This window comes from Ranitomeya variabilis, chromosome 4 (genome assembly GCF_051348905.1).
Source record: "Ranitomeya variabilis isolate aRanVar5 chromosome 4, aRanVar5.hap1, whole genome shotgun sequence".
Classification (NCBI taxonomy): Eukaryota; Metazoa; Chordata; class Amphibia; order Anura; family Dendrobatidae; genus Ranitomeya; species Ranitomeya variabilis.
The window spans coordinates 50,840,034-50,853,074 of NC_135235.1; the positions used below are offsets into that span (position 1 = coordinate 50,840,034).

The following is a 13,041-nucleotide window of genomic DNA, read 5'->3' on the forward strand; positions in this document are numbered from 1 at the left end:
TGACTGTGGCTCTTACTCTGGTAATATTTTGACAAAATCGGATAGACGCTTAGCTGTTATACCCTTGTTTGATCTCGACTATCTCCTGTCTTCAAATTCACCTGATTTTTCTGTTGCTTCTTCAGTGGTTGAAGAACCTAACCAAACTTCTACATCTTTTTCCTTGGTATTTTGAAATTATGACTGAGATTGTTGTTGCAATTTATACAATAATAAGCATTATTCCAACAGATATGAACAAGGTTCATATCAGATATAAACAAGGTGTTGCAAGTTCTCCTACATCAACAGTTACACTTTAAATTTTTAAAATACAATTGGTAGATTAGTCCTTAATGTGTGGATTTTCCAATATTGCTGTCTAATTGATAGCACTATACCTCAACACTACAACTGCTGCAGTAGTTGTGTTGATTGTGCCAGGGACAGCCACTGCAATCGTTAAATGAAGAACTAACCTAACAGACCTAACTGAATCTGTGTCCTGTCTGCTCTGTGGCATCAACTCAGTTTACATTCAAGTTTAGATTGAGATTCCAGATTTAGAAGTAGAAGTTTAGAACATTTATTAGAAGTAGTCATGCACATGTGTTGTATAATTTGAGGTCGGTTGTTAATAGTTTTTATCCAATGTCGCAGCCAAGAGACCCTTGACAGGTACATTTTATGTAATATGTGGCAATGTTATTTACACTGGATTCTTTCCATGAGCACAAACTCCACGGGAGATAAGAGGTCACAGGTTAATGCTGAAATCTTGTTAATAAGCCAAAATTCTCCCACATAAGTTTATTGCCCCCACATGTCTTCACACAGGGGCTGAGATGGATTTGGGAAGAAACTGCTATAGGCTTGGGCAGAGAGTGATAGATGCTCCTCCTTCATCTCTCATTATTATAAGAGAGAGAATATTTCAGAGACCCAGTGAAGGTGACGTGTGATCCAACATGTGGCTTCTTTTGTTATCCGTCTGCCTGGCAATCTTCCGCTCAACCTGGGCATCATCACCAGAACCGTAAGATACAGATTATGATTATTTGTAACACAAGTTACTATTTTTTCACATTGTGTGCAAAATATCACATTTATGTTTTATCTAAAATTGCTAGATTGAGGGCAGAAAAGTTATTCATAGATGATATGTTGGAAGTCTCTCTCAAATGCTGCTCCATCAGGAGTTTCAGTTGATACATAGTAATGTCACTGGAAAAGTGTGCCAAACAGCTCTACACCAGAGGAATAAAATGTTGTCCTTGGTGCCACATATTGATGGATAGTCTGTAAATGTATCGTTGTTTAATATGTTTAAAAATAAATGACAACTTTGAGCGGTTATCAAAAAAATCAGCATCGTCAGTACTATTGCCAAAACAGTGATGTCTACAAATGTCTTGGCAGATAAAGTGTCATGTTTAAAGCTTTTTAAACTTGAATATGTTCCTTTGTAGGGTAAATGTTGCTTTTTTTGTGCAGAAAAACTGTTTCATTTAACTTTTCAAGCAAAGTTGATGTGATTACATGAAAACTCCTACCTACTATGATTCTAAAGACGCTATTTAACTACAATTTTGGTGGTGTTTTTTTCTCTATAGGCTTCTATAGGGAGCCTTAAAACTGGGAAAAAACCACAAGTGAAAAAAATAAGTATTTAAAAAATAGTTTTACACTGCAGAATAAAAAGCTACTCTGTACTAACAAAATGGATTCAAAAAATTTGCTGCTTCAAATCTGCACATAAAATGCATTAAATGAAGGGGAAAATACAGCAAAAAAAATATGAAACATACTGATCAAATAAGATTTTTGTTACATTTTATGGAGCAGATATCTGTAGATCTACCAGTTCTCAAATTCTGAGCTCTGTATAACCAGCCCACATCACTGACTGACTGTCACGGGAAATGTAGGTGGACAAGAGCTAAGAACCCAGGCCCCTGAGATTTCCCTCAACTCTGGGAAACCCTGACTGACCCTCTCCCAGAGTTTACACTGATGGTGTGCATGTCTGGGCCTCCACCCTGACCCTGTCTCCTGTTCCAACCCTAGGCTGAAACCTCCAACCCACCACCCAGTGACGAGACCACACACCAATACCTACAGTTAGCACAGACAAGGATAACAGAAAAATATGCACCACGCCGCAGTCACTCAGGAAAACACTATAAGTGCACAGGGCAAAATAAATACAAATAAAGGAAGGAGAAAATACGACGAAGGGAAATACAACACCAGATACGAAACTCCTTCTCCTAGACCATCACTCCAGACCGAGATAACCAAGCACCAGACAGAAGCTATAATTGGCGACGCCCAATGTTCAGAAGAACTATTTAAAGGCAGTGGGCGTGACCCAGCTTCCAATATGAGCACCAGCTAAATTAACCCCGGACCAGCTAGATAAAAACTAGCCGATGCTACTGAGCGTATAGTGGACAAAAGCGGAATTACCGCTGTCTGTCGAACGCTCTAGTATGAACAGCGTCCGACATGACAGTACCCCGCCTTCTACGAGGGACCCCAGGGCCCTCACGACTTATAGGACCCGGCTTGTCTGGATGGCGGTGGTGAAACATACTGACCAGCCAATCCGCATGAATGTCTGAATCTGGTACCCAAGACCTTTCCTCAGGCCCATAACTACGCCAGTGTACCAAGTACTGTAAAGTACGGCGCACTACACGAGAGTCAACCACCTTGGAGACTTCAAATTCCAAATTACCATCCACCAAGACTGGAGGTGGCATCGGCGCCGCGTCCACGGAACCCACCGCCTTCTTTAAAAGAGATCTGTGGAACACGTTGTGTATCTTGTACACCGTAGGAAGCTCCAATCAGTATGCTACTGGGTTAATGACAGCGGTGACCCTAAATGGACCAATAAACCTAGGACCCAATTTAAGGGATGGTATTTTGAGTCTTATGTTTTTTGTGGATAACCACACCCAGTCATTCACACACAGGTCCGGACCTGGCACACGCCTACTGTCAGCCACATGTTTGTACCTAGCACCCACACTCAGCAAGCGCTGTTTAACTCTCCTCCAGACCGATGATAGTTGTGCTCCTAACTGGTCTTCCTCCGGGACGCCAGAAGAGCCCCCCTGACTCAAAGTACAAAATTGAGGATGTAGCCCGTAAACTCAAAAAAATGGAGACTCCCCAGAAGACTCCTGGTGGTGATTATTGATGGCAAACTCAGCCAAAGGAAGGAAAGTCGACCACTCCACCTGTTTATCAGAAACAAAGCAGCGTAAGTACTGCTCCAAATTTTGGTTCATACGCTCGGTCTGACCATTTGACTGAGGATGAAATGCCGAAGAATGAGACAACTTTATCCCCAGCCGTGAGCAAAACGCTTTCCAAAATTTTGCCACAAACTGAGTACCTCTATCAGAAATGATGTCAGATGGAACCCCATGAAGTCTGACCACCTCTTGCACAAATACCTGAGCCAGAGTTTTAGCGTTAGGCAACGAAGGCAAAGACACAAAGTGTGACATTTTTGAGAACCGATCAACAATCACCAAAATGACCGTGTTCCCAGCTGAGGAGGGCAAGTCAGTGATAAAATCCATGGAGATCTCTGTCCATGGCTTACTAGGTACCTCGAGAGGAAGTAGTGTGCCAACAGGATGGGAACGGGGCATCTTAGCCATAGCCCACGTGGTGCAAGCTGACACGTATGAGACCACGTTCTGATGGATTTTGGGCCACCAAAACTGACGTGACACCAACTCCAAATTACCCCTGACCCCTGGGTGGCCAGCCAGAACAGCATCATGATGCTCCGCCAAAACCTTTAAGCGGAGATGAAGCAGTACAAACGATTTGTTGATGGGAAGCTCAGATGGTACCTCCTCCTGGGCCTCGGCAATCTCAGCCTCAACTTCGGTCCTGAGAGCCGAAATCACAGCACCCTTTTAGAGGATGGGTACCGGATCTTCCCGAGGTCCTCCCCCCGGAAAACACCTGGACAGAGCGTCCGCCTTAGTGTTTTTAGACCCAGGTCTGTAAGTAACAACAAAGTTGAACCGCATGAAAAACAATGCCCAGCGAGCCTGCCTGGGAGATAAACGCTTAGCAGACTCCAAATAAAGCAAATTCTTAAGGTCGGTAATACCAGTAACCTGATGAACTGACCCCTCCAAGAAGTGTCGCCATTCCTCAAAGGCCAACTTGATTGTCAACAATTCCCTGTTGCCGATATCTTAGTTATGTTCGGCAGACATCAGTTTCTTAGAGAAATAGGCGCAAGGACGCAAATCGCTCAAGGATGAGCCTTGTGACAACACTGCCCCCACACCAACCTCAGACGCATCGAATTCTATGACAAAAGGTTTCGATACGTCCGGCTGCACAAGAATGGGGGCCGAAACAAAACTTTTCTTAAGAAATTAAAATGCACGCACAGCAGTCTCAGGCCAAACGGAGAAATTGGTACCCTTTTTAGTCATGTCAGTTAGCGGTTTAGCAATGATAGAAAAATCCTTGATAAACTTCCTATAGTAGTTAGAAAACCTAAGGAACTGCTGAAGTGCTTTTAGGTTATCAGGCCGTTCCCAACGCAACACCGCTTGCACCTTAGCGGCGTCCATTTTAAACCCAGAATCAGACACAATATAACTAGTGTTGAGCGATACCGTCCGATACTTGAAAGTATCGGTATCGGAAAGTATCGGCCGATACCGTCACAGTATCGGAATCCAATCCGATACCGATACCCGATACCAATACAAGTCAATGGGACTCATGTATCGGACGGTATCCCTGATGGTTCCCAGGGTCTGAAGGAGAGGAAACTCTCCTTCAGGCCCTGGGAACCATATAAATGTGTAAAAGAAAGAATTAAAATAAAAAATATCGCTATACTCACCTGTCCGACGCAGCCGGGACTTCAGCGAGGGAACCGGCAGCGTTGTTTGTTTAAAAATCGCGCTATTACTTGGTTACGTGAATTCCCGGCTTGTGATTGGTCAGGTCGGCCATGTTGCCGGGACGCGGACCAATCACAGCAAGCCGTGACGAAATTACGTCACGGCTTGCTGTGATTGGTCCGCATCCCGGCAATATGGCCGCCCTGACCAATCACAAGCCGGGACGTCACGGGAGGCTGGACACGCGCTCATTTTAAAATGGGCGCGTGTCCAGCCTCCCGTGACGTCACGGCTTGTGATTGGTTGCGCCGCGATCAACCAATCACAAGCCGGGAGGCTGGACGCGCTCATTTTGAAATGGGCGCGTGTCCAGCCTCCCGTGACGTCACGGCTTGTGATTGGTTGCGCCGCGATCAACCAATCACAAGCCGGGAGGCTGGACGCGCTCATTTTGAAATGGGCGCGTGTCCAGCCTCCCGGCTTGTGATTGGTTGACCGCGACGCAACCAATCACAAGCCGTGACGTCACGGGAGGCTGGACACGCGCCATTTTTAAAATGAGCGCGTTTCCAGCCTCCCGTGACGTCACGGCTTGTGATTGGTTAATGGCGGCCATGTTGCCGGGACGCGGACCAATCACAGCAAGCCGTGATGTATTTTCGTCACGGCTTGCTGTGATTGGTCCGCGGCCCGGCAACATGGCCGCCCTGACCAATCACAAGCCGGGACTTCGCGTAACCATGTAAAAGCGGGAATTTTAAACAAACAACGCTGCCGGTTCCTGCGCTGAGGTCCCGGCTGCGTCGGACAGGTGAGTATAGCGATATTTTTTATTTTAATTCTCTATTTTACACATTTTAACATTAATGTTGTTCCGATACCCGATACCCGATACCACAAGAGTATCGGAATCCCGGTATCGGAATTCCGATACAGCAAGTATCGGCCGATACCCGATACTTGCAGCATCGGAATGCTCAACACTAAATATAACCCAAGAAAGGCAACTCCTGAACTGAAAACACACATTTCTCAAGTTTTGCATAGAGCTTATTCTCTCTGAGAAGCTGTAACACCTGCCTGACATGATCTAAATGAGTCTCACGGTCGCAAGAATATATGAGAATGTCATCTAGGTACTCAATAATGAATTTCCCCAAAACATGCGAGAAAACATCATTTATGAAATGTTGGAACACTGCAGGTGCATTTGTCAACCCAAATGGCATCACCAAATTTTCAAAATGACCCTCAGGGGTATTAAAAGCTGTTTTCCACTCATCACCTTGACGGACTCTTATGAGGTTGTACGCCCCCCTGAGGTAAAACTTGGTAAACCACTTAGCACCTGCCACCTGATTGAACAAATCTGGTATCAGTGGCATACGATATGGATCACGAACCATAATCTGGATTAACTCCCTGAAATCCAGACACGGGTGTAGTCTGCCATCTTTCTTGTTTACGAAGAACTACGCTGCCACAGGCGAGGATGAAGGCCTGATGTGCCCTTTGCTCAGACTTTCAGCAATGTAATCCTTTAACGCTTGTCTCTCTGGAACGGAGATGTTAAACATCCTTGCTTTAGGCAATTTGGCCCCTGCTTTAAACCTGATAGTACAGTCATAGGGGCGATGTGGTGGCAACTCTGGACACATCCGCAAAATCCAGAAGTGACTCAGGAACGCTTGAAGTCACAGCAGACACACATGTGGCCAGGCAATTCTCCCGGCAGAATTCGCTCCACTGAATTATGTCCTGAGTTTTCCAGTCAATAACCGGGTTGTGCATAGACAACCATGGAAAACCCATAACCACCTGTGCAGGAAGATTCCTGAGCACCTTGCATGTAACCTGTTCGAAATGTCAAACCCCAATGTGGAGTTTCACCTCAGCCACAAACTCAGTAATCTCCCCCTGTGAGAGAGGAGCAGCATTGATGGTGACCACGCGGATAGGATGAGGCAGTCTTTCGATCCTAAAACCCGCTGTGCGCGCAAACTCCTCATCAATGAGATTTGTGGCAGAACCACTATCAATAAAAACGGTGATTGGCAGCTCTCTGTCAGCGACAATAACCTTGGCAGGGAGCATACACTGAGAAACCACCATGGAGGATATGCATAAGCTCAGATTGGTCTCCTCCACACCCTCTGAGCTTAGAAGTTTTCTGCTGTTGCGTTTTTCTTAGACAGCAGAGGACAAACTTTAACAAAATGACCAGTTTTACCACAGTAAAAACAGGCTCCCTGCTTCTTGAGCACAGGGGCTTGATGCTTAACATGTGACACCTCTGCGATTTGCATAGGTTCCGTGGGCTCACCTGCAGCAACCTCACGTGAACCTAAACCCTCTCCCATAGGCGGCGTCTCATGCTCCCCTGTTGTGATTTTGCTTTTTGCTCCCTCTAGTGGTCATTAGTGATTTGACTCTGGAGCTTCTGTCTTTTCCTATATCCTCACCTGGGCCGTTAGTTCAGGGGCGTTGCTATATAAGCTCCCTGGACCTTCAGTTCAATGCCTGGCATCGTTGAAATCAGAGCTAATCTGTTGTGCTCTTGTCCTATGATCCTGGTTCCTGTATTTCAAGCTAAGTCTGCTTCCTTGCTTTTTGCTTTTGTTTGTTTAGTATTTTTGTCCAGCTTGTTCCAATCTGTATCCTGACCTTTGCTGGAAGCTCTAGGGGGCTGGTGTTCTCCCCCCGGACCGTTAGATGGTTCGGGGGTTCTTGAATCTCCAGCGTGGATTTTTATAGGGTTTTTGTTGACCAGATAAGTTATCTTGCTATATTCTGCTATTAGTAAGCTGGCCTCTCTTTGCTGAACCTGGTTCATTTCTGTGTTTGTCATTTCCTCTTACCTCACCGTTATTATTTGTGGGGGGCTTGTATCTTGCTTTGGGGTCCCTTTCTCTGGAGGCAAGAGAGGTCTTTGTTTTCTTCTCCTAGGGGTAGTTAGATTCTCCGGCTGGCGCGAGTCATCTAGCGATCACCGTAGGCATGATCCCCGGCTACTTCTAGTGTTGGCGTTAGGAGTAGCTATTTGGTCAACCCAGTTACCACAGCCCTATGAGCTGGATTTTTGAATCTCGCAGACTTACACGTTCCTCTGAGACCCTGTCCACTGGGGTCATAACAGTATGCCAGGCCAGTATTAAATGTTTAATGCATTGCAGAAGTGGGATTATAAGAAAGAAAATTTTGAGGTTTTTTTTTCCCTCTCTCATTTTTATTTTTTTTCTTCTTTTCCCCTTTACCTCAGAGTGGCTTAAGCTTGCTGCAGACATGAATGTCCAGACCTTGATTACAAGTGTGGACCAGCTTGCCGCTCGTGTGCAGGGTATACAAGATTATGTTACCAGAAATCCTAGGTCTGAACCCAAGATTCCGATTCCTGAACTGTTTTCAGGAGACCGATTTAAGTTTAGGAATTTCAGGAATAATTGTAAATTGTTTTTGTCCCTGAAACCTTGTTCGTCTGGAGACTCTGCTCAACAAGTAAAAATTGTTATTTCATTCTTACGGGGTGACCCTCAAGATTGGGCTTTTTTGTTGGCGCCAGGAGATCCGGCATTGGCTGATATTGATGCGTTTTTTCTGGCGCTCGGTTTACTTTATGAGGAACCCAATCTTGAGATTCAGGCAGAGAAAGCCTTGCTGGCTATGTCTCAGGGCCAGGACGAGGCTGAGGTGTATTGCCAAAAATTTCGGAAATGGTCCGTGCTGACACATTGGAACGAGTGTGCACTGGCCGCTAATTTTAGAAATGGCCTTTCTGAGGCCATTAAGAATGTTATGGTGGGTTTTCCCATTCCCACAGGTCTGAATGATACCATGTCCCTGGCTATTCAAATTGACCGGCGGTTGCGGGAGCGCAAAACCGCAAATTCCCTCATGTTGTTGTCTGAACAGACACCTGATGTGATGCAATGTGATAGAAAAACCGCAAATTCCCTCATGGTGTTGTCTGAACGGACACCTGATTTGATGCAATGTGATAGAATCCTGACTAGAAATGAGAGGAAAATTCATAGACGCCGGAATGGCTTGTGCTACTACTGTGGTGATTCTACACATGTTATCTCAGCATGCTCTAAACGTATATCTAAGGTTGTTAGTCCTGTCACTGTTGGTAATTTGCATCCTAAGTTTATTCTGTCTGTAACTTTGATTTGCTCACTGTCATCTTATCCTGTCATGGCGTTTGTAGATTCAGGTGCTGCCCTGAGTCTTATGGATCTCTCATTTGCTAAGCGCTGTGGTTTTATTCTTGAACCATTAGAAAATCCTATCCCTCTTAGGGGTATTGATGCTACGCCATTAGCAGAAAATAAACCGCAGTATTGGACACAGGTTACCATGTGCATGACTCCTGAACACCGCGAGGTGATACGTTTTCTCGTTCTACATAAAATGCATGATTTGGTTGTTTTGGGGCTGCCATGGTTACAGACCCATAATCCAGTCCTTGACTGGAAGGCTATGTCAGTGTCTAGTTGGGGCTGTCGTGGTATTCATGAGGATTCCCTGCCTGTGTCTATTGCTTCTTCTACGCCTTCGGAAGTTCCGGAGTATTTGTCTGATTATCAGGATGTCTTTAGCGAGTCCAAGTCCAGTGCATTGCCTCCTCATAGGGAATGTGACTGTGCAATAGATTTGATTCCAGGCAGTAAATTTCCTAAGGGAAGACTGTTTAATCTGTCGATACCTGAACATACCGCTATGCGTTCATATATCAAGGAGTCTCTGGAGAAAGGACACATCCGTCCGTCTTCTTCCCCTCTTGGTGCGGGATTCTTTTTTGTGGCTAAAAAGGACGGATCTTTGAGGCCTTGTATTGACTATCGGCTTTTAAATAAGATCACTGTCAAATTTCAGTATCCTTTGCCGCTGTTGTCTGACTTGTTTGCCCGGATTAAAGGTGCCAAGTGGTTTACCAAGATAGACCTTCGTGGTGCGTACAACCTTGTGCGCATTAAGCAAGGGGATGAATGGAAAACCGCATTCAATACGCCCGAAGGTCATTTTGAGTACTTGGTGATGCCTTTTGGGCTCTCTAATGCCCCTTCAGTTTTTCAGTCCTTTATGCATGACATTTTCCAGAACTATCTGGATAAATTTTTGATCGTTTATCTGGATGATATTCTGGTTTTTTCTGATAATTGGGACTCGCATGTGGAGCAGGTCAGGATGGTCTTTAAAATTTTGCGTGAAAATTCTTTGTTTGTCAAGGGCTCAAAGTGTCTTTTTGGTGTACAGAAGGTTCCCTTTTTGGGGTTCATTTTTTCCCCTTCTGCTGTGGAGATGGACCCAGTCAAGGTCCGAGCTATTCTTGATTGGACTCAGCCCTCGTCAGTTAAGAGTCTTCAGAAGTTCTTGGGTTTCGCTAACTTCTACCGTCGTTTTATCGCTAACTTTTCTAGCATTGTGAAACCTTTGACGGATATGACCAAGAAGGGCTCCGATGTGGTTAATTGGGCTCCTGCTGCCGTGGAGGCTTTCCAGGAGTTGAAACGTCGGTTTACTTCGGCGCCTGTTTTGTGCCAGCCTGATGTCTCGCTTCCCTTTCAGGTTGAGGTGGATGCTTCAGAGATTGGAGCAGGGGCCGTTTTGTCGCAGAGAGGCCCTGGTTGCTCTGTTATGAGACCTTGCGCCTTTTTCTCTAGGAAGTTTTCGCCTGCGGAGCGAAATTATGATGTGGGCAATCGGGAGTTGTTGGCCATGAAATGGGCATTTGAGGAGTGGCGTCATTGGCTCGAGGGTGCTAAGCATCGTGTGGTGGTCTTGACTGATCACAAAAATCTGATGTATCTCGAGTCTGCTAAACGCCTGAATCCTAGACAGGCCCGCTGGTCATTGTTTTTCTCCCGTTTTGACTTTGTTGTCTCGTATTTACCAGGTTCAAAAAATGTGAAGGCCGATGCTCTTTCCAGGAGCTTTGTGCCTGATGCTCCTGGAGTCGCTGAACCTGTTGGTATTCTTAAGGATGGTATTATCTTGTCAGCTATTTCTCCAGATCTGCGACGTGTGTTGCAGAGATTTCAGGCTGATAGGCCTGATTCTTGTCCACCTGACAGACTGTTTGTGCCTGATAAGTGGACCAGCAGAGTCATTTCCGAGGTTCATTCCTCGGTGTTGGCAGGTCACCCAGGAATTTTTGGCACCAGAGATCTGGTGGCCAGATCCTTTTGGTGGCCTTCCTTGTCTAGGGATGTGCGGTCATTTGTACAGTCCTGTGGGACTTGTGCTCGAGCTAAGCCTTGCTGTTCTCGTGCCAGCGGGTTGCTCTTGCCCTTGCCTGTCCCTAAGAGACCTTGGACACATATCTCCATGGATTTCATTTCTGATCTTCCGGTGTCTCAAGGCATGTCTGTTATCTGGGTGATATGTGATCGCTTCTCCAAGATGGTCCATTTGGTTCCTTTGCCTAAGCTGCCTTCCTCTTCCGATCTGGTTCCTGTGTTTTTCCAGAACGTGGTTCGTTTGCACGGCATCCCTGAGAATATTGTGTCAGACAGAGGATGCCAGTTCGTTTCCAGATTCTGGCGATCCTTTTGTAGTAGGATGGGCATTGACTTGTCGTTTTCGTCTGCTTTCCATCCTCAGACTAATGGACAGACGGAGCGAACTAATCAGACTTTGGAGGCTTATTTGAGGTGTTTTGTCTCTGCTGATCAGGACGATTGGGTGACCTTCTTGCCGTTGGCTGAGTTTGCCCTTAATAATCGGGCTAGTTCCGCCACCTTGGTTTCGCCGTTTTTCTGCAACTCTGGTTTCCACCCTCGTTTTTCTTCGGGTCATGTGGAACCTTCTGACTGCCCTGGGGTGGATTCTGTGGTGGATAGGTTGCAGCGGATCTGGAATCTTGTGGTGGACAACTTGAAGTTGTCACAGGAGAGGGCTCAGCGCTTTGCCAACCGCCGCCGCGGTGTGGGTCCCCGACTACGTGTTGGGGATTTGGTGTGGCTTTCTTCCCGCTTTGTTCCTATGAAGGTTTCCTCTCCCAAATTTAAACCTCGTTTTATTGGTCCTTACAAGATATTGGAAATCCTTAATCCTGTATCGTTTCGCCTGGATCTTCCTGTGTCGTTTGCTATCCACAACGTGTTTCATAGGTCCTTGTTGCGGCGGTACGTTGTGCCTGTGGTTCCTTCTGCTGAGCCTCCTGCTCCGGTGTTGGTTGAGGGCGAGTTGGAGTACGTGGTGGAGAAGATCTTGGATTCTCGTCTCTCCAGGCGGAGGCTTCAGTACCTGGTCAAGTGGAAGGGCTATGGTCAGGAAGATAATTCCTGGGTGGTCGCCTCTGATGTTCATGCGGCCGATTTAGTTCGTGCCTTTCACGCCGCTCGTCCTGATCGCCCTGGTGGTCGTGGTGAGGGTTCGGTGACCCCTCACTAAGGGGGGGGTACTGTTGTGATTTTGCTTTTTGCTCCCTCTAGTGGTCATTAGTGATTTGACTCTGGAGCTTCTGTCTTTTCCTATATCCTCACCTGGGCCGTTAGTTCAGGGGCGTTGCTATATAAGCTCCCTGGACCTTCAGTTCAATGCCTGGCATCGTTGAAATCAGAGCTAATCTGTTGTGCTCTTGTCCTATGATCCTGGTTCCTGTATTTCAAGCTAAGTCTGCTTCCTTGCTTTTTGCTTTTGTTTTGTTTGGTATTTTTGTCCAGCTTGTTCCAATCTGTATCCTGACCTTTGCTGGAAGCTCTAGGGGGCTGGTGTTCTCCCCCCGGACCGTTAGACGGTTCGGGGGTTCTTGAATCTCCAGCGTGGATTTTTATAGGGTTTTTGTTGACCAGATAAGTTATCTTGCTATATTCTGCTATTAGTAAGCTGGCCTCTCTTTGCTGAACCTGGTTCATTTCTGTGTTTGTCATTTCCTCTTACCTCACCGTTATTATTTGTGGGGGGCTTGTATCTTGCTTTGGGGTCCCTTTCTCTGGAGGCAAGAGAGGTCTTTGTTTTCTTCTCCTAGGGGTAGTTAGATTCTCCGGCTGGCGCGAGTCATCTAGCGATCACCGTAGGCATGATCCCCGGCTACTTCTAGTGTTGGCGTTAGGAGTAGCTATTTGGTCAACCCAGTTACCACAGCCCTATGAGCTGGATTTTTGAATCTCGCAGACTTACACGTTCCTCTGAGACCCTGTCCACTGGGGTCATAACACTCCCC

At 46.2% G+C, this 13,041-nt stretch overlaps 1 protein-coding gene across 1 annotated transcript in view; it reads left to right on the forward strand.

Annotated features, from left to right (window-relative positions):
• The first annotated feature begins 861 nt into the window (after nucleotides 1-861).
• LOC143769709 (alpha-2-macroglobulin-like protein 1) overlaps nucleotides 862-13,041 on the forward strand; it is a 289,826-nt gene continuing 277,646 nt past the window's right edge. Inside the window, exon 1 of the mRNA XM_077258495.1 lies at nucleotides 862-1,015. Coding sequence (XP_077114610.1) covers nucleotides 948-1,015 — 68 coding nt within the window. The 5' untranslated portion in view covers nucleotides 862-947. The remainder of the gene's footprint in view (nucleotides 1,016-13,041) is intronic.